General features: G+C 47.0%; 1 protein-coding gene across 6 annotated transcripts in view; it reads right to left on the reverse strand.

The window, feature by feature from the left end:
• FHOD3 (formin homology 2 domain containing 3) overlaps nucleotides 1–25962 on the reverse strand; it is a 412148-nt gene that overhangs the window by 348076 nt on the left and 38110 nt on the right. For all 6 annotated transcript variants that reach the window (XM_084780621.1, XM_084780620.1, XM_084780626.1 and 3 more), the window contains exons 2-3: nucleotides 19219–19325; nucleotides 3457–3521 (exon numbers count right to left, since the gene is read on the reverse strand). In XM_084780621.1, the coding sequence (XP_084636747.1) occupies nucleotides 3457–3521; nucleotides 19219–19325 (172 nt within the window). The remainder of the gene's footprint in view (nucleotides 1–3456; nucleotides 3522–19218; nucleotides 19326–25962) is intronic.

Consider the following 25962-nt stretch of genomic DNA (forward strand, 5'->3'; position numbering starts at 1 on the left):
TGTGGCCTTTGGCTTTTGTGAGGGCTGCTGAGCTGCCAACCTTAAAGGCTGTACTTCACAATTAGCCCCACAGGAACAGGCTTCCAAGGCTAGTGCTGGACAATTCCAAACACATGTCACCTCCAATTCCTCAGCACTTGCCCTGGACTTTAAACTCCATAAAAGCAGGAGTGCAGGGGAAGAGGGCTGAGGTGAGGAAAACATGGACTTGCTGGATAGACCCCCAGGACAAGAGCTGATCATGGGTCCCTTCAGTAGCACCATGGGTACAAAGCAAGGCTTTCATGGTACTGCATGCCATGCTGAACCTCTGGCCACAACTACATACCATATCTTCGGGCATGAATCTCTTTCTCACGTAGTCATGAGTAGAAATGATCTTGAGAAGAAACCAGGGCTCCACTGACAAAAAAGGTTTTCTTTCCTCCTTGTCTTCTTTGTCTTTGCCATTTCAGCTGGAGGCTGCTCCAGCTTTGGTTTGTTGCTTTGCTTTGTTTTGCATTACACTATTTTGTTGTTACAACAAAGAAATACCACCCAATGCTGCCCCCTTGCAAAGGAAAAGCATATGTCACAATGGAAAGACACTTCAAAAGCACAGTGCCTGCATTCCACTTTCCATGCATAACTGAACAGTATACTCAGGAGGTATCTGAATGAAGCTACTGCAGATCTTGCCCAAAGAAGAAAATGGACCCAGCAGGATGGTTTTTGATGCAAAGGAAACCTGTTCTCCCAGGCATTAGTTTATACATCCAAACCCTCTGAGGCCTTTAGCAACTGATGTTGTAGAAATGAAAGCAGAAAATCCTTTCAAAGTCGTGCATGTACACCTTACATTCTGGTGGTTGGGTACCATTTCTTCCCTATGCAGAGATACAGACATCGGAGGGACGGTCCATGGAACTTCCCATGGGTCTTCAGGCATGACTCATTCTGACAGCACGGTCTATGGCTTCACAGTTCAGTTCCCTTGAAGTCAAGCAAAAGCTGAAGCCATTTGTGAACACTGGAACCCACCTAAGTGTTTCCAATGTCCTTCGCCTTTCATAGCCATCAGAACACACTTGACTTCAATGTTTTGGTAATGAGTAATTTTGGTTCTTTTCCAAAACAGTCACTGAATTTACAAAGCCATGACTTTTTATATCCACAATCAGTTGATCAAACATTTAGGTACTATTTCATCAAATTACATGCTTCCAATAACCAAGGCGAATTGGCATAAGGAAGGTTGAAAACACACACACACACACACACACACACACACACACACACACACACACACACACACACACCAGTAACTGGCTAAACCCTCAGGCATTAGAGTAGAGATGTCCTAGTCAGGCACCACATGGGTGAAGCTGGCTACTGAGGATCAGCACACTGTGCAAAAGCACATATTCTACATCAATTGTAGAGAAGACTAAACAATAAGAAGCCAACAACACAAAAGCTACTTAGGAAAGTTTTGTGGTTAAAATATTGATTCACACACACACACACACACACACACACACACACACTGCAAATGAATGCATTTGTTTGTTTATAGCAAAGACCTCATGTATTTCATGCTGGTCGTGGACTTTCTAAGCATCCAGAAACAACTCACCTCCGATGCCCCTGTTCCCACCTCCCCAGCACTGGGAGTAAAGGTGTGCATCACCCTACTCAGCTTCTGCGATGGGGAAGATCAGTCCCAGGTTCTTCTGCGTGCAAGACAGGCACATTGCCAACTGAGCTGAATGCCTTGCCCACACATTTTCTAAAAAGGACTTAGCGCTTTCAGATTTGGAGCCAGACCGCCATAGTGAAAGTCCACTTTCATTGCCTTCCTGTTCATACTTATGCCCCAAGCTTCCTGTGGGGCCAGCTACATCCCACTTATACATATAAGTGTAATTTAAACATGGCATGGGTTTGAGCCTGTTCCTGATTTGGGATGAGAGCTGGGAGAAGTTTACACAGAGTGATGGGTCACAGGACTTTTCTTAGTAGACACACTTCACGCATGTGAAAAGAAATGATTTGATGTAACATAGTTTCCATGTATGTAGCACACTCACTGACAGCAGCTGTAGATTAGACTGTCAATGTTACCTACAGGTCCCACAGACCTACCCAGGTTTCCAAAAATATTACAACCCATCCTACGATATCCTTAAGTCCCTGGAGGTTTTGAGTCACCTGCACAATCGTTTATGCTTTAGAGGAATAAATACAAAGGTTAACACTTGCCACCACTCCCAGCATTTCACACCAAAGTAAAATGACATGGATTCCTCTCAGGGACCAGATGCGCCCTCGTGCATCAGGAATGAGAAGGGACCAGAAGGCTTCTCTTCCAGTCCATCCACAAATCTTTGGATCCTGGTACATGACTAGCGTTCCCCTAATTGCAGGAGGCATGAAGACCACAGGAAAAAATAAATAAAAACAAAATTTGGTTTATATCCATGCACAGAATGAACTTTGTTTTCTTTCCTTTTATGACTTTAAATTCTTGCTTCCCCTTGGCCCAGTATTAGGAGGAATCTATTATCCACTTGGCATATATAATCTATTTCTTCCCAGCAAACCCATGAACCAGTGAGGGAAGGAATCACCCAGTGTCCCCACCCCCAGTGACCACAGGAAAGCCATTTGGAACCACAAGTACCTTGGCCCACTTAGCCCTGTGACAGCCTATCTTGGCTCTCATGTTGACTTGCCTTGGAATCTACAGTGAAATGTAAATCTGGGTACATGTGTTTGTGAAGCTGTTTCCAGAGAGACTTAACCAAAAGGGAAAGACTTACCCTGACTGTGGGTGATGTAATCCCACACACCAGGGTCCAGGCTCAATAAAAGGGGGAAAGCCAGCTGAGCATCAGCACTCATCTCCCTCTGCTTCCTAACCACGGCTGCAACGTGACAGCTGCCTCACACTCACGCTGGTATGCCTTCCCTGCCGATAAGGACTGTGTTCCCTCAAACCATAAGCCAAAATTACCTCTGCACCCAGAAGTTGTTTCTTGTCAGATGTTTCATCACAGCAGCATGAACAGTATCTGACACACCCTTTCAGGCCACACTAAGGGTCCCCACTCTCCACTGACCCAAGATTTCCTCCCAACCACCTCACCACACCTGGGGTCTCAGGCTCCAATTCCCCAAAAAGCAAGCTTCAACGAGCCACGTGAAGGATCACTTCTGCTCGGTCAAGGCCCTTACTGGTGACAATCCAGAAAGAACCTCAGGACTTCTAGAAAGATCTCCACCGGTGACCTCAGGCTGTCTTATCTCAAGCTCTAGTCACAATCAAAACAGCTTTGCCAACATTCCAGAAACCCATGAGGGCTAGCCCAAGCAGATAGCATATAATGGCAATTACAGTTCCTAACTGTGCCATTGCCCATCACACATGATCACTGCAGGGAGACAGCAAGTATGCCTGACTCAGACACCACTCACCAATGCAGGCATGGACCCTCACAGATAGCTGTGTCCTCAGAATAATGCTGTTCTTCTTGCCCCGCCTAAGAGAGACAGGAAACAAAACACAGGTGTTAGCCAGCCCATCTGTCAACACACCCACCTAAAAGAGTGAGCAGTTACCTAATCTAAATAAGAATATATCCTGAAATAACACATTGCAGGGCTTCAAAGAAACAAAGGCAGAGAAACTTTGCCTTTTCTGGATTAGCATGTGTGTTTTATCACCAAGCCCTTTCTCAGAGTTTACGCATCCTCCTTGCGCATGTTGGGAAGATTTTTAAATCTGAGCCTGTGAAGCAAAATCCCTGGAATGTATCAACACAATCTGCTTGCTCAGTCCGATGGATATTTTAAGGTTCTTTTTTTTTTTTTTTTACATATATAGGACAGAGAAGACACGATACCGTCTGCAAGAGCTGCTCTGTTGCTATTGGTACTAGGCTTCTCCCTGAGTTCTTACAGGAAGATGGTCTCTACCAAGGACATGTGCAAGATATTTATTATGGGCCCTGGCAACAATCACACTCCCTACCTTACCTAGAATCTTCCTTGCCTCGGTTTCCAGGTGGAAGAAAGGGCCTGAGCCTGCCCAGCTCCACTCCTGCCAGGCCTGTCCTAGGCAGGGCCTTGTGTGCAGAAATAAACTTGGCAGAAAGTGTACAACAGGAGATACCCTGGATCCTGGCTACATGTGGACAGCAAGGGCCCTGAGACTAGGCAACGCCAGGAAGCCTGCAGTTGAAGACAAGCTGACAGAGCAAACAATCCAACAACAGGGAACATGGCAGGTCTTTCTGTGGCCTCGTCACTTCTCCCAGGGCCTCGTGGTGACAGAATCTGGCAGTGCCTTCCAGCACCCTCGTTCTAGACTTGTGTGAGAAGGAGATGCAGAGCCCAAGTAGTGGCTACGTCAATTATACATTGTTTTTTTGACACCAGATAAGAAGTGCCTGCGTGGCCTTAAGTTTATTATTAGAAAGGAAAAGGGAAAACCAATTGCAAAATCCTAGGAAACTGTGTGATGGCCTCCAGCATGCAGTTGCTTGTGGATGTCAGAGTATCATTTTTCCTCACAGCAGAATAGAATTTCTTTATCTAGTTATCTGTTTACAGACACCTAGGCTGGCTCCACTCCTTACTCATCATAAATCGTGCAGCAATAAACACAGATGTCCAAGTGTCTCCGTTACAGGTTCAGAGTCAAAAGGCCTGTTTAAAATACCATTTCATCATCTCCAACTCTTTTGTTTTACTATTCTGCCTGGTTCGTTACCTGCCCGTGTACAGAGGACCTACAAATGGTGGGTCCTGTGTGCGCTGGGGAGGCTATGGAGCATGTGGGAGCATGTGGGAGCATGTGGGAACACGTGGAGCACATTGAAGCATGTGGAAGTACATGGAAGCACCTGGAGCATGTGGAGCATGTGGAAGCATGGGAAGCATGTGGAAGCATGTGGAGCGTGTGGAAGCATGTAGAAGCATGTGTGAGTATGTGGAAGCATGGGAAGCATGTAGAAGCATGGGAAGCATGGGAAGCATGTAGAAGCATGGGAAGCATGAGAAGCATGTGGAGCATGTGGGAGCATGTGGAGCATGTGGACAATGACAAAATCCCACATTACATGGGGTTCAGGCAAAGGAAGGAAGAAGCTTGGGTCTTGGAAGGAATGAAAAAAGGCCCCAGGAGAGGAGACTTATAACCTCAATATTGAAACCTAACACCCTAAAAAGCACATTAAAAGATAAGGTGGGAGCTGGAGAGATGGATCAGCACTCAAGGGCACTGGCTGCTCCTGCAGAGGATCCAGGTTCAGCTCTCAGCACCCACACTGTGGCTCACACCTGTCTGAAGTTCTAGTCCAGGGCACCTGATGTCATGTTCTGGCCTCTGTGGTGCTGCATGCAAATAGTGCATATATGCAGACAAAATGCTCATACACATAACAATGAATACATCATTTTTTAAGGATAAGATACACAAATGCTTGAAAAGTATGGCAAACTAAATTATGTAACATACAAAAATAATACCAGACTAGGTAAGGTTTATCCTATGCGGTGCGTTGAATAGAAATGGCCCCCATGGGCTCATAGATTTGAATGCTTGGTCAGCAGGCAGTGGCACTATTAGGAGGTGTGGCCTTGCTGGAGGAGGTGTGTCACTGAGGTCGGTTTTGTGGTTTCGAATGTTCAAGCCAGGCCCAAATTCACTCTTTGTTCCTGCTGCCTGTGGATCCAGATGTAGAACTCTCAGCTCCTTCTCCAGCGCCATGTCTGCTGCACGCCGCCATGCTTCCCGTCATGATGATAATGAACTAAACCTCTATACTGTACACCAGCCCCAATCAAGTGTTTTCCTTTGGAGGAGTTTCCATGCTCATGGCATCTCTTCACAGCAATAGAAACCCTAACTAACACATCCAAAGAACCCAGTTTAAGGCAGTCCAATACCACAACATGTGCACGATACTCAAGTTCAAAAACGCATACGCTCACAGGAACATTCTCCATGTCCCTCCCTCCAACGTTTATGCTCTAACATAGATAAGGAGCCAAAAGCTTGGTTTTTATGAATTTCTTTTATAAATGTTTATATGTTGGTGCCATTATTAATTCTAGAAGTCTTTTTACTGATGCTTTCAGCTTTTTATAAAGAAATATAACATCATCTGCTTAAAGTAATCCTTAGCTGCATGGAGCTGTGTAGTTCAGTGGTAGTGTTTGCCTGGCATGTGAGTGGCTTTGGGTTCAACCTTCAGCTCTTCAAAAACAAACAAACAAACAAACCAACTCCTGTTAGGCACAATAGCCACACATCTTTAATCCCAACACTTGTAGGGGTGAGCGAGGACAAAATGTGATCTCTGGGTTCTAGGCCAGCCAGGGACACACAAAACAAAAAACAAACAAACAAAACTTCCTTAGTTTTCCAATAAATATGATTTTGACTTTTTAAAAAATTTACATATATACAGTTACATGAGGTTTAGTACGCCAAAAGTGTTTTAAACTCCTTGAAGGCCAGACCCTCTGGAACTGGAGCTACATGTAGCTGTGAGCAGTCATGTGGATGCTAAGAGCCTAAGCCTGGTCCTCTGCCAGAGCAGTAAGTTCTCCTAACTGCTAATCGATCTGTCCAGACCTTCTGGTCTTTGATTTTATGACTACAACTTTCAGAAGAAAGTGAGTCCCTGGTATCTTTTCCCAAGATATGGGATAGTGTAGCAGTTTGAGTTAAGAAGATAACAGGTACAGGCCAGCAACAACCGGTAAAGGCCCTTGCTGCCAAGTCTAAAGCCCTGAGTTTGATACCCAGATCCACCCCACAGGGTAGAAGGAGGAAACCAACTCCCACAAGTTGTACTTGACTTCCAGGTTAACGCTATGCCACACATGCACATACTAGGTAAATGTAGTTTTTAAATGCTAATAGTGGGGAACACATAGGCACACAGCATGCCTCAGATGAGCTTTACACAGGTTTTGCCATCACAAAATTCCCAAGATCGACAGCCCTAGCCCTGTGGGATTTGCAGTTACGAGAGACTCAGAAAAGTTAAGATACATCACCGAATATTCTCAGGTAGGGCGTGACTGAGCTTAACCTCAACCTAATCCACATGACCCCAGGCCCAGCGCCTGCTCCCTCCCCTCCAGCTCCCTCACAGGTAGGTGTCCCCTATTTAATTCCCTTATCCCAGAGTTTCTGGTACTAAACAGTCTGAACTCTAGGGCACATACCACTGCCTGCTGCACTCAGCACCTCGGAATTCCCGCAGGCAGCCGGCCTAGTCTGCAGCCTTTACATGTGAGTCTCCAACATGGCTTCTTACCTGAATGGCCAGACCACTGCCCACCTGCCAATCTGAGACTTGTCACTCCCCATGGCCACACAAGCCAATGCCTTAAAAAAATAATAATAATAATAACCCTCTCTGCTGGAGAGTATGCAAGTAAGGGAAGCCTCACTAAGTACTGGTGGAAATGTGAGTGCAGCCACTGTGAAGGCTCAAAAAAGCTACAAATAGAATGTCCGTATAGTTAGCAGTATCTCTTCCGGGAACATACAGCAAAGAATCCACGTCGGCATTATCAGAGAGAGACTCACACATCCATGTCCATAGCTGCACTGTTCCCCACACTCAAGATACCAAAGCAGGCTAACTGTTGCGCGAGAACTAAAGGCTAGGTATGTGAATTGAGCAAGAAGAAGAGGTCTAGGAGGAGGAGTAGAAGGGGTGAATATATCAAAGTGCATTCATTGAATGCTTGTATGGAAATATTATACGAAAGTCCCTTACTCTATACAATCAACACATGCTAAGAAAGCTAGCCTATAACAGAGAGATGTGAAATAGACAGAGAGAGGTGCGACCTGGTAGTCTGGGGCACCCTAGTACAGACTTTCAGCATGTAACTTCACAGGGCTTCCATATCCAAGATGGAAATGATGGAAGGCTGTCACAGCCCCGCCCCTCGTGCGCCCCACCCCCACCCCCAGCCTGCAGGGGTTCCTTACTTCCCGCTACCTGCACTTTGGAACACTGCCCGGCTGCCACACCTGTGAGCTACTTCCCAGATGCTGATTCAGATGGGAACTCACAAGCACCAGGGCCAGGGACACTCAGGGGCGAAGGCAGTGTGTGGGGCCTGAGACTCTGGGCACAATGGGTTTCCTTTCTTATCAGTGCAGCCGATGCCAGGGAGCCATCGCCAGCTTCCAAATCCCACAGCCTTTCCAAGTGCAGGCCACACCCAAGGCCATCTCTCCCCTAGTGACAACAGGGAACCATCCAGGACAGACACAGGAACCAAAGAGACTCAATCAAGGCCCAAGTGTCAGGGATGTTGGGGGCAGAGCTCTAAGCTTCCGTTGACTTCCTGGCCTCTCGAAAACACAAGTTTTCCCTGTAATGCTTATGGCCTTGGGGAAAGTGCTCTCATCAGGGCCACTGAGGTTCTCAAAACCCTGTGTTTACATCCCTGGCTCTCAAGAGAACATCTTCACAAGAACAACAACACAGAAGGGCCTCGTCATAGTAAGAGCAGGGACTTTCTTTGCCTGTGAGAGGCGGGGAGGTAGAGCTTTCACCACATTTTGTGGCCAGCTGTGAAAAACCACACCCCATACTGTCCTCCAGGCACATAAGCAAATTTAATCTACTATTTCAGTCAAGGGTAGGGGGAGGGGTATTTAAACAGTGTGCAGAAGCAGGAACAGGCCCTTCAGCAGGTCTCCGGGAAGAACAGCCCCCAGTAAGCTTCCAGCCCTGTGGGATCCACAGAGGTACCCTGACGCAGAGACAGAAGAAGGGGATTGGACTGTGTCACCTGGTCAAAGGATATGGCTGCTAAGTCTGAGTTCCTCATAAGCTCAGAGGTCAAGCCAGGGATCCAGCCATCACTGCATTCATCTCCAGATATAAAGTGGTCTCCCCTAGAAGGGAGTGAAGCTAAAAGCAGATGTTAACATTTGCTCGGTGATCTCCACAAATCCCTTAATCTCCCGAGGCCAGCTCCCTCATATGCAATACTAACGATGCCAGCTTTCCGCTGAGGTTGTGAAGACGGTCAACTCGGGTCCCGTGCAGTGTCATGCCTGGCCCTGGCACGTGACAAAGGCTTGCTGATGTGAGCCTTTGTGGCATCTTTGTCATCACGAGGCCATGTGCTGACCTTTCCTCTTCTCTTTCCACTTCTGCTTTAACGCCTGCCTGCCCCCTCCGTGTATTCCATGCCATCCTCACCTGCCTTTTCTCGTTCCTCCCACACCATGTCCTTCCTCTCTTCTTCTTTTCTAACTCCCACTTTACTGACTCCTCAATAGGCCGCCATGACAGTGTGTCACTGATACTTCCCCTGGCTCAATTAAACCTCAAAGGATTTAACTAGGACATGGATCCCTCCCGTGTGTGGCCCTCAGTGTAGTGGGCTCTGAGGATGGACAGGATCACCCACTTTACCACGAGGCATGAGGAGGCCCCAAATATACAGAGCTATTTACAGGGTGCTTTGTGGTGCATGTCCTGTGACCAAAGCACCAAATATGTTTGCTCGAGCAGAAGAGACCCACCACCTTCAGAAGCCGGGACCCTGCTCAGGGAAGCCATTAGCAGGCCTTGCATCCATCCTCACTGTTTTCTAGCTGAAAAAGTTGCACCTTGTCCCTGAACTCAGTGGACAGTGAAGCATCCCATCTATTGTCATGCATTGATGTATTTATTTTTAAGTTTTAATGAAGTATACTTTAGGAATCAGAAAATCTATGTATGTAACTCAATAATTTAGAGTTGTGACTTACTCGGTTCCACAGTCTAACTCACACACCCCTAGGGGAACCCACGCTTGCCTATGGCCATTCCTCACTCCCACATTCAATTCCAAGACTGTAGCTGTATCCTATGTGCTGGCTAGTTCCATATCAACTTAGCACAAGCTAGAATTATCTGAAAATAGGGAATCTTAATTGAGAAAATGCCTCCATAAGATATGTCTCTATGGGCACTTTCTTAATTAATGGTTGTGGGCAGTGTCTTCCCTGGGCTGGTGGCCCTGGGTTCTATAAATAAACAGGCTGAGCAAGCTACGAGGACCAAGCCAGTAAGCAGCACTCCTCCATGGACTCTGCATCAGCTCCTGCCTCCAGGTTCCTGCCCTGTTCGAGTTCCTGTCCTGATTTCCTTCAGTGATGGCCCACAATGTGGATGGGTAAGCCAAATAAACCTTTCCTCCCCAACACTTTTCGTCATGATGTTTCATCACAACAATAGAAACCCTATCTAAGACCCTCTCTATATAAACTTGCCTTTTGGCCATTTCACATAGCTGGAACTGTGTAATATGTTACCTTGTGTGTATGATTTCTTTCCCTTAGTCATGTCTAGAATGGGGCACGTATCCACATGTGTTGCTTTTCTCACTGCTGTGACCCAATACCTGACAAGACTTAGAACAAGGACCATCCCTGGCAATTTACAGCAGGAAAAGCTTATTTGATGAGACATAGGCATGGTGGCAGGGACAGCTGTGACAGTGGCGGCAGGAACTGCTTGCTCAAGGCTTTGCACACCAGGAAACAGAGAAAGGCTGGGCCAGAGTTAAAACTGGGGTATAAAAGCCCACCCCGCAGCAACCCCCTTATTTATCTAGGTCCCTGTTCCCAAAGGTTCCAAGGCTGCAAAAAAACAGTCACCAAACTGAGGATCAAGTGTTCTACCACAGAGCCTGTTGGGGACGTTGCACATGCACACTCTGACATCACACTTCTCCCTTCTTATGCTGTGCTGCCCAGCTGTACGCACAGACCACTTGCTCTGCACATTCCTCGGCTAATGGGCACTTGGGATCCTTCTACTTTGGGGCTATTATAAATAATAGCTCAGGGAGCACGTGTGTACAGATTTTTTTAACATAGACAAATGCTTCATCTCTCTGGGATATATCTAGAAGTAGAATTGCTGGGCTGTGCGGTAATTTAATGTTTAGCATTTTAAGAAACCATCAGGCTGTTGTTGAAAGAGGCTGGGCCACTTTACGTTCCCGCCAGCAGTGCATCTGGTGTCCAGTTTCACCACTTCCCCCTTAGCACATGCCACCACCTGTCACTGTGACTCTAGTCACGCCAGGAGGTGTGCAGTAGAACCTCACTGTGGTTCTCCCCAGAGACTTACAATGTTGAGCAGATTTTCACATGCTTCTTGGTCATGTACCTATTGGCCATTCGTGTATCTTGTTGGGATACATGCCTATTCAAACCTTTTCCCCCTTTTAAAATGATCTCCTTCTTATTGAATTGCAAGAGCTCTTTATATATTCTGGATATATATTTCTGTTATCAGATGTATGTTCCATTAAGTTTTCCCATTCCATAGCATCTATCAAGGGTATTTTTAAAGGAGAAACTTTTTAATTTGGATAAGGTCCAATTTGTTTTGTCACCTATGTTTTCAGTATCTCTATAGACTGTTACCTCACGGGGGGGAGGGGGTCACAGAGACTTGATCCTGTTTTCTCTTTCGTAGTTTGAGCTGTCACATTTCAGACCACGATCCATTTTCAGCTGGGTTTCTATTTGTGGCAAAAGGCCCCTCACATTTCACTGCCCTTGCCACTCAGGTCTCCTCAAGGGACAGACGGTTGTTTGGCCCAGCTCTCAGGAAATTCTGCTGACACCCTGGTCGGCCACTCATCCCAGGACATCCTGAACCCCTCTTGGTAGGCTCACCTGTCCTCATGTTGTCATGCCTGGTGCCCTTACCTGTCTATTCTTTAGACTCTTAAACCACCCCCGCCCCTGACTGAGACAGACACTGATAAAGACCTGATACCCACACTCCCTCTCTGCCTTACACAAAGATCGTGATTTAAGGTGGGGGGTGGGCATCCTCCACAGCCCAGCTCTCATCACCAAGCAAGGAGTGGATGATGCTGGAGAGCTCTTTAAATGGAAAAAAAATAGCCAGCACCAATATTTCTCTTCACCTGACTCATCTGAAACAGAAACCACTGGCAATCACCAATATTCACGGGTCAGATGAATGAGCCCATGGTGTGCAGTGTGACATGAGCCAAAGTCCTAGCCACTGTGAGCATGTAGTCACAGGAAGAGGCTTGCACCCACTTTGTCCCTTTCATTCTTTCTGGTGTCTCGGATGCTAATGAGATAGATAATGGACTAGAGCAATGACTCTGGACCCAGCAATGGGGTCCTTACCTACCAGATGCCGTCACTGTCTTATCACTCCCCAAGAGCACAGGACTCTTATACAAACAAGAAAGAATAGCACTGTTTCAACTGACAGATTTCGGGATAGCCTGACTTGCAAAAATCGAGAACTGTCCTCCAACCATCACGTGCCTGAGCACTGTGATGTGACCCTAGGCAGAGCAGGTAGACTGTCAGATATGACGAAGCATTAAAGATGGAAGCCAGACCCTAAGGATGGCAGAGCAGAAAAAGAAGCAGCCTATGTTCCTAGGGACATGATGGGCTCACTCTGTGACCCTGCCTACTTGTCACAGCTTTCCTAGAGTGCTTGCTTGGAGGTTTACCAAGAAATCTACTTTGAAAACTCTAGAGGGTCGGTGAAGATATATGTGCACATCCTTGGCTTAGGGACAAACAGTTCTACCTTGGGGAAAGGCATCACCTTCAACTAAAGGTGTAGCTTTGGGAGAAGCACAGGTGGGCTAGTGAAGGAGGAAGGAAACACTCATCCAGCCAGCCAAATCAACCCGGCAACTGATGGGTGCCAGATTGCCTCATTAAGAAAAAGGGGGTACCCTGAAAGTACACTTATTTCCTTGACAACTCTCACTACACAAGGACAGCTCCATCACCAACACCTTACACCTTATATCCCATCCCATTTGTTACAACAGCTGCGCCAACAATCAAATCAGATTGTCTTACACTGTTGTGCCTAAATCCAGAACACAGCAGCTGAGCCTAAAACTCCCATCCATGTTCAATCCTTCATCTCTCCCTACTCATGTAACCCCAAAACCCTGACAATCACTAATTTTTTCCATTTTTGAGACGGGGTCTCATTATACAGCCCAGGCTGGTCTTGAACTCACAGTGATCCTCCTGCTTCAGCCTCCAAAGAGCCGTGATCACCTAAGCCACCACTATATTTGTCTTTTCTTCTAGCTTCACGGTGTTAGCTTTGTTCAAATGTCACATGGCTTGAATCATACAGTCCACGGCCTTTTTCAGACTTTACAAGATGGGCACGTCCCCTGTGTCTTTTCTAGTCTGATAGCTTATTTCTAGATATCCCTCATATGGTTCTCCTGTACTCTACTCACCTATAAAGACATTTTGGCCTCTGCTGAACACTGAGAATTGGAGTAAAGCTGCTAAGAACATCATTGTACAGATTTTGTGTGGATGTGGGCTTGGACCTCATTTGAGCGTCTAGGAGTCCAGTGCTAAACAAGGCCATATATAGCTTGTGAAAAGCCATGAGATTGTCATCCATTTGGCTCTCCCACTAGTAATGCACAGATGTCCCGAGGCTCCACATCCTCTCCCACATGGGCTTGGCCAGCAGATGTGGAGGTTCTAATAGGCGTTCACGGTATCGTATGACAACATGTGGTTCCCTGACAGTGCCTTCCCTACCTGAGTACCTCCTCTCCTTTGTTTTGTACCAGGCTTGTTTGCTTACTACCAAGTTTGAAAGTTCTCTTAATATTTTAAACACATGTCCTTTATCTAACTTGTGTTTGAAAATATTTTTCCTCCCAAACTATGGCTTTGCTTTTCAGTCTCTTTAACACCCACTTTTTGCATGATGACTATAAAACTCTCAAGGCAGTGTTAATCTGGGGTGCTACATGCAGCGGCAAACAGCTCTTGGCTAAGGCCTTGAGGGGGCCCAGATGCTGCCACCTGAGTAACTGCTACAGCCAGAGCCTGGCCGTCTCCCCGGCTCTGTGCTACCTTCAGGTGAAAGAGCTCCAGGCTACCCATCTCCCAGCCACTCTGGGGCTTCATGCGTCTCAGCTGCCCCCACGCCCAGCTCTGGCTACACCTCAGACTAACATGGCCAAGCACCTCTCCCGCTCTCAAGTCATCTTTACTCCACAAGCTCACTCCTCCTCAGCATGGTCCCCCTGTCTGTGCGCTGCCCCCCTACTGTCACAGGCCAGTTGCACGCTGCTGTTCACCTCTGTGGAAGCCGGCACCATGCAGGTCATGGCTTACCACTCTTCCGTCCACTGTCTTAAGCCCCAGTCAGCTACCAGGTTTGGGTCACTCCTCTCTCGTCTCCACGGTGCGCCATAGCTGACTGACAGCTATTCCGTATTCTTCCCACTGCCTGCCTGGCCTCCCTTCCATCCACCCCCCTAAGCCCATGCCTTCATAATGAGGCTTTTGTTCAGGCTTCTTCCACACAAGTCATATGTTAGAATAGCTCAGCCAATCACATAAGCATAGTCTACACCAGTGGTTCTCAACCTGTGGGCCAGTACCCCTTTTGCGGAGGTCACTTAAGACCATCAGGAAACACAGATGCTTATATTACGATTCATAACAGTAGCAAAATTACAGTTATGAAGTAGCAATGAAATAAATTTATGGTTGGGGGGGGTCACCACAACACAGAAACTGTATTAAAGGGTTGTAACATTAGGAAGATTGAGACTACACTACACTACACTACAGTTCACTCAGCTGGTTGGGGGGAGGGGTTGCAGCACAGTGGACTCAGCTGAAAATACTTTAAAAACCACTCTGCCCAGGGCCCACCTTGAGACTCTGATTTCCCAAGCCTGAGGTGTGGTGAGCAAAAAAAGAGCATGGATACAGCACTCCAGGTGGTGGCACTGCCTCTGAGCCCAGTGGCCCACCACAAAGGCTCCCTAACCAAACATGCAAACACAGCTCATCGAGAGAACAGGGTTCCACACCTTACTGCAACCCTCTGAAGCTGGGACGGCGAGAAAAGCGTGTGTGGAAAGCTTCCATCCAGTGTATTCTGAGGCACCCTGCCCTGAACGAGCCCAGAGTTGGTGAGCGGGAGCTTCAGGCCGCCCCTCAGCCCTCACTGAAGTCACCCCAGCTGTGCTCTTGTTCGCCACTCAGGCAGGCCAGTGGCCATGGTCTACACAACTCTGTAGCATTCCCATGGCACTCCCGTTACTAAGCATGAACTAAGGCTGCAGTGGACTCACACACTGCAGCACAGGCGAGCACTGCCAGCAGCACCTTGGACTGAAGACACATTTTGATTTCGAGTCTGTTTTCATCACTTTAGAAACCTTTCGCGGCCACCAAACTTTTCATGACCTCCACGTGCCACCAAACTTTTCATGACCTCCACATGCCATGTGTGGGCACATGGGGTCACAAGTCAAAGCTTAAGGAGCTGCTCTGAGCAGCTCTACACGCCCAGAGCTTCTGAATTACCCACCTCAGTGTACCGTGACTCCAAATTCTGGCTATAACTGCCAACAACTGTGAGCTCAAAGCGTGAATAGAAAGCACTGAGACTAGCTGGTTTATATGCATCATATTTCACCTAGAGAAATAAGATTGTGATCTTTAAAAGGAAGTGGAGGTTCAGAGAGGTAAAGCGATGTATCGTGGTTACCCACCGATGACATTAGCTATAAAGCCTATGTCCCTCGCCACCATACAGAACCACTGAGCTGCCTCTCACTGTCGAAACTGGTGACCCGAGTTCCATACCTGGGGTCCACACGGTGAAGGAAAAGAACCAACTTCCTAGCCACTTGTCTTCGTTTGTTTCTCTGTCGCTGTTATAAAGCACTAACTTACGAAGGAAAAGGTTGGTTTCTGTTTACACGTCCAGGTAACAGTCCATCCTCGAGGAAGTAAAGGCAGGAACAGAAGCAGACTCTACAGAAGAACACTAATTCCTGGCTTGCTGCTTCTGCTTTGCTCAACTACGTCCTTAAGATAGCCCAGGCTCACCTGCCTGACTCCACCCGTGATAGGCGTGGCCCTCCTGTATCAATTAGCAATTAAGAAAATGCCCCCCACAGTCACACCCACAGGCCAATCAGAGGGAGTCAATGCCTCACCGAGGTTCCCTCTTCCCGCACTGACTGTAATTTGTATCAATTTGACAAAAACAACCAACCAGGACAACCACTATACAGAGCACCTGACAACAGGGAGGAGGGTAGTACAGGCAGCAGTGTCAATAGTCCATAAGTAAATTTTATTATAAGTTTCTTCATTTTGTGAACTTCTATCAGAAGATTGCTTGCCCAAGGTCACACAATGGCAGAGTCGGGAACAATTTAGAGGCTGCAGGCCTGTTTCCGATGCACTGTGCCACGCTTGCTGATTTCACCCTGGCCTTGGGAGGCCACAGACCCTGCTCGGTTTTGTTGTGTAATAATTGCTTTGTCCTTCCTCTGCTGAAGGCCTTTCTCCTAGTCTCCGGTTAGCCAGGGCCCAAGTGGTAATTCCAAACAAGTGAGTTAATTTTTAGTCTCGGCATAAAGGAGCAAAGCAATGGACGGGAACAAAGAAACAGTTCCTCCAGCAAGGGAACTCACTCCAAACACACCACAGAAGAACGCCACAATTTCATACACCTTAATTTTTAGACTGTCTTCCTATAATTTATGCAAAAATAGTGCTTCTTTTGGCCACGTTCGTACCTCAAAAGGGCAGATCTTAACTAGGAAACCTTACATTTTAACCCTTGATGACGGTGGACATGAGTTTCTGTCACATCAACTTTGTCGAATGCCACACACCTAAGGGAGAACCCAGGAAACACTCTAAGTGCAAGTGACAAGACAAACGGAGACAGACACCTGCTACCTGCATGGGGGAGGGGAGGCTCTCTGCCTGAAACTTGCCTGCTAGTCAGCAACCAGGGGTTTGCCCTGTGTCTCAAGGCTCAATGACAGTAGTTCTCCTGTCAGGAAAACAGTGTGACTGGCTGTTCCAGGCCACCATTCTGATGGGCCTTCTGCTCTTCAAACCCAGGACAGGCAAGTCCCCCACTAGGAAATGAGGTGTGACTTTTTTTTTTCCACACTCTATCCTAGGTGTGTTACAAAAGACAAGGGACAGTCACAAGGAAAAAAGATCATGTCAAAGATATACCAAGCCTCTGGGGTGAATGAGGGGCACGTCGGTCAAATGTGTTCCTACCCCCATTTTAAGGGCTATGTGCTTTGTCTGAAGTTTCCATGCCTTGAGCCCCTTTCTTGTGGCACCTTCACTCGTTCTCCCACGCCTCTTGCTGTGAGGAAACGGAAATGAGAACCCAGCTTATGATGGCAGATGACATCACTGTGGCAAATACCTAAGAAAACCTACTTAGGGAAGGAAAGAGTTGTACTGGCCCATGGTTGTAGGGGTCCCATCCCATCACAGTCTGGAGAGCGCAGCCGAGCAAAGCAGCTCCCATCATGGAGGGCAGGAAGCAGAGAGACAGGAGGTCTGTGCTAGCGATATTTCTCTGCCTCCTCCCTTTATTTCATTCAGACTCCCAGTCTGCACTCATGGGGGTCTTATCCCTTTAGTTAATTCTCTCTGCAAATGCAGTTACAGATGCAGCAAGAGATGTGCCGCCTTATTAGGCAGCCCTCATTCCAAACAGTTTAACACTCAAGGTTAACTACCACAGATCTCTGCCTATGGGACTGGCTTGTGGCCAGGTGAACACTCAAGTGGGAACAAATGAGAAGGCAAGTGCCAGGCCCTGCCCCAGGGAGCATGGCTTACACATCCCAGCCTTGTGGTACCATCTGTAAAGAAGCCTGCAGCATCTGGATGCAGCTGCCACCCATGAGGTATTGCATCATGATGGATGATGCCAGCAAAGGTATCTTTTCTTCTCTGGTCCCCAGACACAGTGTGGCTGGGCTATTTCCATTGAAGGAAGTGGTGTAGACCAGGACTAGTGTCATTGCATGAGCCAACCTCGTGTCACCACAGGGGCAGATGTCACCCAATGTAGAATCAGAAGTGCATTTTTTCAGAGCTCCTGGGAAAGCAGAGGTGCCGACTCTGGAGTCAGTCCCACTGTGTCTACTCTTGGCTCTCCATCCACTCCTGGCTCTACTACCTGGGGTGTGCAGCTTAACTTCTGACCTTCAGCTGTCTCAGATGAAATACTGAGCCAACAAAATCCAATTGCGACTAAATCCTCCAACTAACTATTCAAAAGACTCCGTAAATAGGAAGCTTCTCGTGTGTTCCCTCTCCTTCACCTTTACTCTAATATTGCTGACTAAAACATCATCACCTTTTTCTTTGCACTTTCATCTCCTAGTCACTCAAGTTTTGGAGGTGGGGGTGAGAAATCAGGCAGGACTTGGTCTTTAAGCATTACACCACTAGAGACATTTTTCAAGTTGACAATGATCTACCCATAACACTCATGGGGTCTGTTTAATCAACGAGCCATGAAGGCATCCACTGAGACTGTCATTCTAGCCAGCATGCTGACAGCTACAAAGGCATGCCACTGTCAGACTATTGCAAAGGAATTTCCCCTGAATATCCTGGCCCTATAATCCTTTAATGTCCACTTTGAAGATGCTGGTGAGGGCTGGAAGTGTAGTTTGGTTGGTGGAGTGCTTATCTAACATTCAGTATCCAGTGCTCAGAGGCAGGAGGATGGGTAGCTGAAGCTCATCCTCTGTCATGTCTCAAGTTTGGGGCCCAGCCTGGGCTACATGAAAGCCTATCTGAAAGACGCATGAAGGGCATGCTGATGAGGAGTGATGGTGCTAGAGAGACCCCTCTTGCATGTGAATCCTATGAAGTACCCAGAGAGTTTACCCGCGATCCGCTGGATATCTTCTAAGAGCTTTGCGTGATCCTACCAGGCATTGTGGGGATGCCACACAAGAGCTCATTCTGAGACGTTGCCATTTACCATCCTCCAGGGTTTAAAAATGAAATATCAACTGAATTATTAGAAACAATAATGAAAACAGCTGTTGGCCCACAAAAATCTAGAGATTGTTGATTTGTTATTACTCGGGTTTAAAAAAAAAAAATCCCTTAAGAGAGAATGCTGTGTGCTCAATTAACCCATCTCAGAGTCTCTTCTCTTAAACCAGGGAGTGACATCCCTCAAGATAGAAAAAGATCTACAGGCACCAATGAGGACTTGCATAATTCTGAGTGAAGGTGAAGGATAAGGTGGCAATTTCTCCCAAGCATTCTAAGACTTCGCCATACCAGCATTGGCAGTAAGTCGGGCCAGTGGGCAGGGCAATGGCTATGCTCACCCTGTGTCATCTTGGAAGCCTTCCAGCTCATCCCTCTGTTCCGCCAGTGTGGCCTCCAAATCCAGGTAGGCACCATTGTGTGACAGCTGCAGGGTACAGTCGTCAAGCTGGAAGAGAAAGAAGGAGTTAGTCCAGCCATCACAGATACCATCACATCACCTTAAGTTGCCCTCATGGGTTTTTAAGAATCAAGCATTGCCTGAAGTATGGGGCCTACCTGGGGAAGGGAACACACTCATGTAAGCATACTGGAGCAGACTTGGTACAAGTGGACAGAGGAGTGTGTCAGAGAGCTGGCATCAGCCCATGTTGTTAAGATTCCAAAGTTGTGGTTGGCAGCATTTTGTTACATTAAGAACGATAACTTAACACTTAAAAACACAGGTAAATATTTTGCCAAAGATTGTGATTGACACTGTGAGAAAACCAAGTGTATAATGCCATGTTTGACTCCTCAAGTTGTCAGGATGGCTCTTACTGTCCTAGTTGGTGAGTCAAGACTCTTGTTCCAAAATGCAAGACCATGGTAGCTCATGACTAAAATCCCAGTACATTCGAAGCAGGGTCAAGAGGTGAGGTATCAGTATGGTAGTCACAATGGTAGTCCTGGCCTAAGGAGACTGGTCAGCTCTGTTTGGAATTTCCAGTTTTACCCCAGCAGATGTCAGTGAATATTGACTGTTCCTTCATGGTCCCCAAGGCCTGCCAGAGATCTGCTTCAATGTGTCCTGTGTCCATCCCCAAACAACAACAGGAAACCCTACAATCTTCCCAGCCTATGACAACAAGACCCTCAAGCTTGAGCTGAACAGCTCGCTCCCACCCCTCCCCTCACATTCCAGGCATCACTAACTACCACCATTTCCTGATCACCATCTTAGCAAAATTATATATCTGACCCAGGCAGGGTACCAAAGAACACAGAAGGGCTTCCTTCCCTCAGAGATACGGTTTCGCTGAACAAGCAGGACAGATGAGTAGACGGTAGATTAGAATAAGACACAAGTTAGATCAACAGTCAATCAGTAGATGTTCTTCCTGGTTTATGCTCCAGTGGCCATCTTCAGCAGAAATGCCCCAGTCCGCACCCAGGAGAAGGGTGTCATTGCTACCTAGCCAAATGTCACCACCTTGATCCCCTAATTAAAGGGTCAGCAAGCCCCTGCACATCTGTGCTGGTAAGCCTCTCAGCTGAAAAAGAAATGGTGAGCATGGGCCTCTTAGTCCTTTATGAGGAATATGGGGGAGGTACCCAGAACAACCAGGGTATGAGAAGCAAATTGGGATGTTGACTGCCCTGAGATAGACTGCCCTGGGGAGTGGGGCATAGAGATTAAGCTGCTAAGGGAATCAACACACTGCCAGAGCCACACCATGTTGCATATCCAGACCCATCATTACACCCGAGACACAAGATTAACACTTAACCTATCATCATGTGAGCCAAGGAGTGTGGCTAAATACTTTTGGACTGGGATGACGGTGAAATAGTGGACTCTCCTTCATAGTTCAGAGTTTGGGGGTCAGCGGTGAGTCTCACTTTGACAAATTGCTAGAAGCCTGTATCATTTGCTTTGTTCAGTGATGTGACAAAAATACTCAACGTGAGGAGGGAAGGGTTTGTTTTGTCCAATGGTTTAAGAGAGGAGGCAGCCCACTATGTCCAGAAGGTGTTAAAGCAGAAACAGGAAGCAGCCAGTCACTGCCTTCACAGTCTAAAACCCAAGCCCAGGGAATGGTGCCACCCACAGTCAAGATGGGTCTCCCCTCTTCCATTAAACCTTCCTGGAAACATCCTTGTAAACAAACTCAGAGGTGTGTCTCCATGGTGATCCTAAACCATCAAGTTGACAACAAAGATTAACCATTTCAACCCTGGCAATGATAACGAAGTAAGAGTTACAAACTTGCAAAACAAATGTCCCAAAGCCAAGGCGTAGAGGCAATGAGGAAAGGCTAATCTCAAACTGATTGTTACAAATAATCAGGCAGAAGTAGCCAAGCTTTCCCTAACAAAGGACTCAGACACTTCCCTGCCAGGCTGAGTCCCAGCCTCCATTCCTACTTAGGGGGAGGCAACCTGATCCACCCCTCTACCCCCACCACCCCACCCCCCCACCACCACCACCGCCTTGGCCTCTCATGTCAAATGTCCTCCCAGATGACTGAAGGCTCCTGGAATTTCCTGACTCTGACAATTTTCATGTCAACCCTGATCCCCTGGCAGCATGTCCCCTGCACTCCTTTCTTGGCTGAAAGTTTGGTGGCCAGGACACTGTCGGGCACTTCAGGACATTAGACAAAGCAGAGAGCCATGGCAGAAGATAGCATTACGGGGCTATTATAGAAGGGGTGGCCATTAGGGAATTTAGGGGCAGTGACAGTGGCGTGGCTGAGAGACTTCAGATCACGTTGCAGCCTGTCAACCTGTGGCCAGGGTTCTGGCAGGAGTCAGCTGCTCCAGAGGGAGTCAATCCCAGACCCACAATAAAGGTCCTTCGCCACCTCCTAACTGTGCCACTCCCGGCTCCCGCCCCAGTCAAAACATGCCATTTAACCAAGCAGCCCGAAGACAGAGAAAAAACTCCCTCTGCTCCTTAGACAGACACAGCACAAAGTGACTCTGGGGTTCTTTTGACTGTTCCTACAAAGACACTGCACTCAAAAAGGGCAGGCTCACCATTCCGGAAAAAAAAAAAAAAAAAAACCTCAAACATCTGAAGTAAGGCTGATGTCACGTCTCGATTTATATATTCTTTCCTTTCCCTAAGCCAGTGAAGTGCTGTGTTGCCAGGGTGGTTTAATGATTATCTGGGTTCTGGCAGCAAGTCTGTAGTGAGCCTAGTCTAGGCAATAAAGTTTCTGTGTAACCCTGAAATAGATCTGAACAGAACCCTTCTATAAATACACATGAGGCAACCCATCAGACTGATTTTGGTAGTTGTGTAGAAACTAGAAAATACAGGAATTAACAATGGACTTCAAAGTTTAAAGAAATCTCAAACGAGCATCATTCATTTGTGTCATTTGATAGGACCCTCCCATGCTCACAGCCTCCCCATGCGACTTTGTACAACGGCCTGGCTGTGTCAGGCTGGCCTGTGTCTTGCCCCTCACAGGTGACACCTGATGAAGCCTAGCTGACAACTACAAGCCCTGGCTCACGGGAGCTGTCCTCCCTGACAGTTATTGGAATTCTGCCACTGACGGAGGCTGATCTAGACTGCCAAGCTGCAGATGACCCAACGGCTGGTGACAGACACATGAGCCAGCCCAAGAGAAATCAGGGAGACAACCCCAAGCCAGCAATTCCCAGTAGGCCCTCAGGCTTCAGAGTAATGGCATGGTTGCTCATTTAAGTCAATCTCCTCTGTCTGTGATCTGTCATCACAGGCCACCCACAGCGGACAGGTGAGGCAAAGCTGACCATCAGAGCTCCCGGATGTGGGATGGGTGGTGGGTGAGATGCTGTCCCCACAAGTTGGCCACTAAATGGACCATGACATGACAAGCTCAAGCAGGATGGCCACCACATACCCACCCTGACAGGGAACAGAAAGCACCCATATCTAACCTTGACCCTCCCTGAGCTAAAAAAAAAAAAAAAAAAACTCCTGCTGGGGACAAAGGACAGCAGCAGATGCTGAGTACAAGAGGCCTGAAGCACCAAGGAGTTAGGGAACAGTGATTCCAAAGCCCCTCCCCGAGAAGTGAGAGAAAGCAGGCATGTAAAGCCCTAGCTCCCAGAGTTCTATTGTCCCACCTTACTCCTCCTGCAAACTGCAGAGTAGAAGATGACGGTATTGTGGTTTGAATGTGAAACTTCAGCAGGCTTTTGTGCTTGGTCTCCAGCTGGTGGCACTGGGTTTTTGTTTTTGTTTGTTTGTTTGTTTGTTTGTTTGTTTTTTGGGAGGGGGGGACTATGGATCCTTTAAGAGGTAGGTTATACAATATCAGGTGTGATAAGAAGACTTCTTTTGAGTTATTGAGCATGACTTCCCATAATATTCAACCATATAGGCTATTGCTATTGTCCTGAGTTGCCATCCGCGCCCAGGGGTGGAAGTGAAGTCCTTATTGCTGAAGCTAAAATGCATTTCAGACACAGGCCCAGTGACCCCAGAATGAGAACTGACCTAAATGCCTCCTCGCTGAGCACTAGTTTTCATGGTACCAGACGTTATCACAGGAAGTAAATAACCAATATCCTACCCAGCTATGTCAATCACGAACCACGATAATGATCAGTGTAGCATAAAAATCCAAAGGTGCAGTAGCGGTATGCACATGTTGGTGGTAACCAACAACTCTCTAATCGGACTTAAGGCCCATGGAACAGGAGGGAAATCATGTCTGGTATAGGAAATTCAGCCAACTACCAGGTCTAGCGAAGTCACGGGTCTTGGAGGAGAACCTGCAACCGCCACTTTACTAAACTTAACATAATCCCTAAGTGCATTCTAAATACTTGTCCTTACCCCCCCACCCCCACCCCCGCAAATAAGTCTGGTCATCACCCCACATCAAGGAAACTTCTCTTTGCGACATACGGAGACCATTACAGAAAACCATAACCAATCAGAAATGGAGGGTTGTGGGGCCCAGTCCCAATGGAAACATTTACAAAACAGCATGGCCCCTAAGGGAACACTGCAGAAGAGGAGGTGAGAAGATTGTAAGAACGAGAGAATCACAGAACTTGTCGTGAGAATCACAGAATTTGTCATGAGATTATGTCTCCTAGTAATGCCAGAACCTATACCCAAAAATTCCCACCAACCTGACCGCCTAAACATGAGCTAAAAGGGAAAGCAACGATGTACATGACGAAATGGATGAGGGAAAGACCACGAGGCCTCAACCCTACACATAGAACTGAAAGCAGCTAAGCAATGCTGAGCGTAGAGGAAACTCACCAAGTGGTTATCCAGTGCCAAATGGTCAGTTCTGAAAATACGCATCCAAGTAACATGGTATGAGCAACAATTAATGTAAAAGGAGGCCATGAGTTTGAAAGAACAGGAAGGAGTATACGGGAAGAGGAAAAAGGAGGAAGAAAATTGAGTAGGGTACAGCTAAAGGAAGTGAATCTACGTACTGGAGGCCGTCTCCAACCACTCTGCCCACTCCTGATCTGCCCAGATGTGTGGAAGCTCCTGCTGCCACAGCCAGGAACTGTCCCTACTGCCCTGCCTCCCCCACCGTGATAGACTCTACCCATAAAATGAATCTTTCCTCCCTCGGGTTGCTTTAGCTAAATATTTCACCACAGGGGTAGGAAAGTAACCAGTGTACAACAAATTATGAGTGTTTCTAGCCATTGCAAGCCCTGGCCTTCTGAGCTCTCTGGTCCCGGGCTTCTGCCATGGGAGACCTGGCCCTCTCCAAGGCTGAGTTCCCCATAAGCCTCCTTATTGTCCACTTCAATCGAAGCCCTAAGTGGCTGTGGTGGGGGTTGGGGTGGGAGGGGGCACAAAAGCAGTGAGTGCATTTCAGCTGGTCATTTACTGAACAGCCACACCCCAAAACAGCAGAGATAAGAAGCAAAAATGTGAGAAGAGACAACTTTTCAACAAGCTATGCCACGTGTTCCTTTCACATTTCCTAATAAAACCAACTCAAACCCCTGGCTATCACTCAGGCTTCAGGGGTTATGCCCCCCACCTCACCCCCGTGAGAAGCTTGTGGCAGAGGAATAAAGTGGAAGGTCCCTGCTCTGGGATTGCCCTCTGCTCGCCACTTCCTAAGATGCATCGCAAAGGTAAGGCACTCACTTCACTACCCTGCAAACTACACAGCCTCCAGATGTAGATTTCTTTGTATGTATAGTGGGCCTTCTGTACATGATAGTACATACATGAGCTTCCCGTATATGAGTTAAATCAGGAAGTGTTACCCTACATTGGACATGTCAGACTTCTTGTGGCCTAAACAATACAGTATAATCATTATTGACATCATTTTGCATGTTGTTTGTAATTTAGAGAGGACATATATTAGACACGAGGATGGGCATAGGTTATAGGCGTGCTATGCCATGTTACCTAATACATTTGAACAGCCACAGGTTTGGGCATCCATACAGATCCCATTACCAGTTACCTTTGGACCCTGGCTAATGACAATGTCATACATTTCATAATGAAAAAAATATATATATATAAGGATAAAATTAAAGTTGTAAATACAGAAACAATTGGCCAGTTTTCTTAAGAAACCAACAAACTAAATTACACACTATCAAAAGAAAATCAGTGTTGCTGACCAACCCCAGCAAAGCACATCCCAAGGGACCACTGAGACTTCATCATAACTCTAACACTTTAATAAATGACTGAGGGCAAAATGCAAGGACACTTCTAAAGATCCAGCCCCTGGGAATTATGAAATATTATGAATGTGCTTGTTTTGAAGCACACATTTTGTGGTGTATTGATTTTGCTTCCTCGGGAGCCTCCGCACGCTGTTTGTAGCCTTACTCTGAAGCTGATTCAGAGTTTCTAAGTCAAGTTCTAGGTTTTCATTTAAACTAGTAAAAGCACACTGCCCACCAGCGGCAAGGACCTCTGCCAGACACGGTGAGAGCTTTAGGAAACAGTGACGCTCTACAGGCAAACAAACCACTCCTTATCATTAGAGAGCCAAAGGTATGTTACACTTCTTAATTCAAAAAGCTAGAATGCATTGGCTTCCATGTGTATCTCGTCCTGTGTTCTGTATTGTTTTATTCACGTTGAGAAATAA

The sequence above is a fragment of the Acomys minous genome (genome assembly GCF_964271855.1).
Source record: "Acomys minous genome assembly, chromosome: 4".
NCBI lineage: Eukaryota > Metazoa > Chordata > Mammalia > Rodentia > Muridae > Acomys > Acomys minous.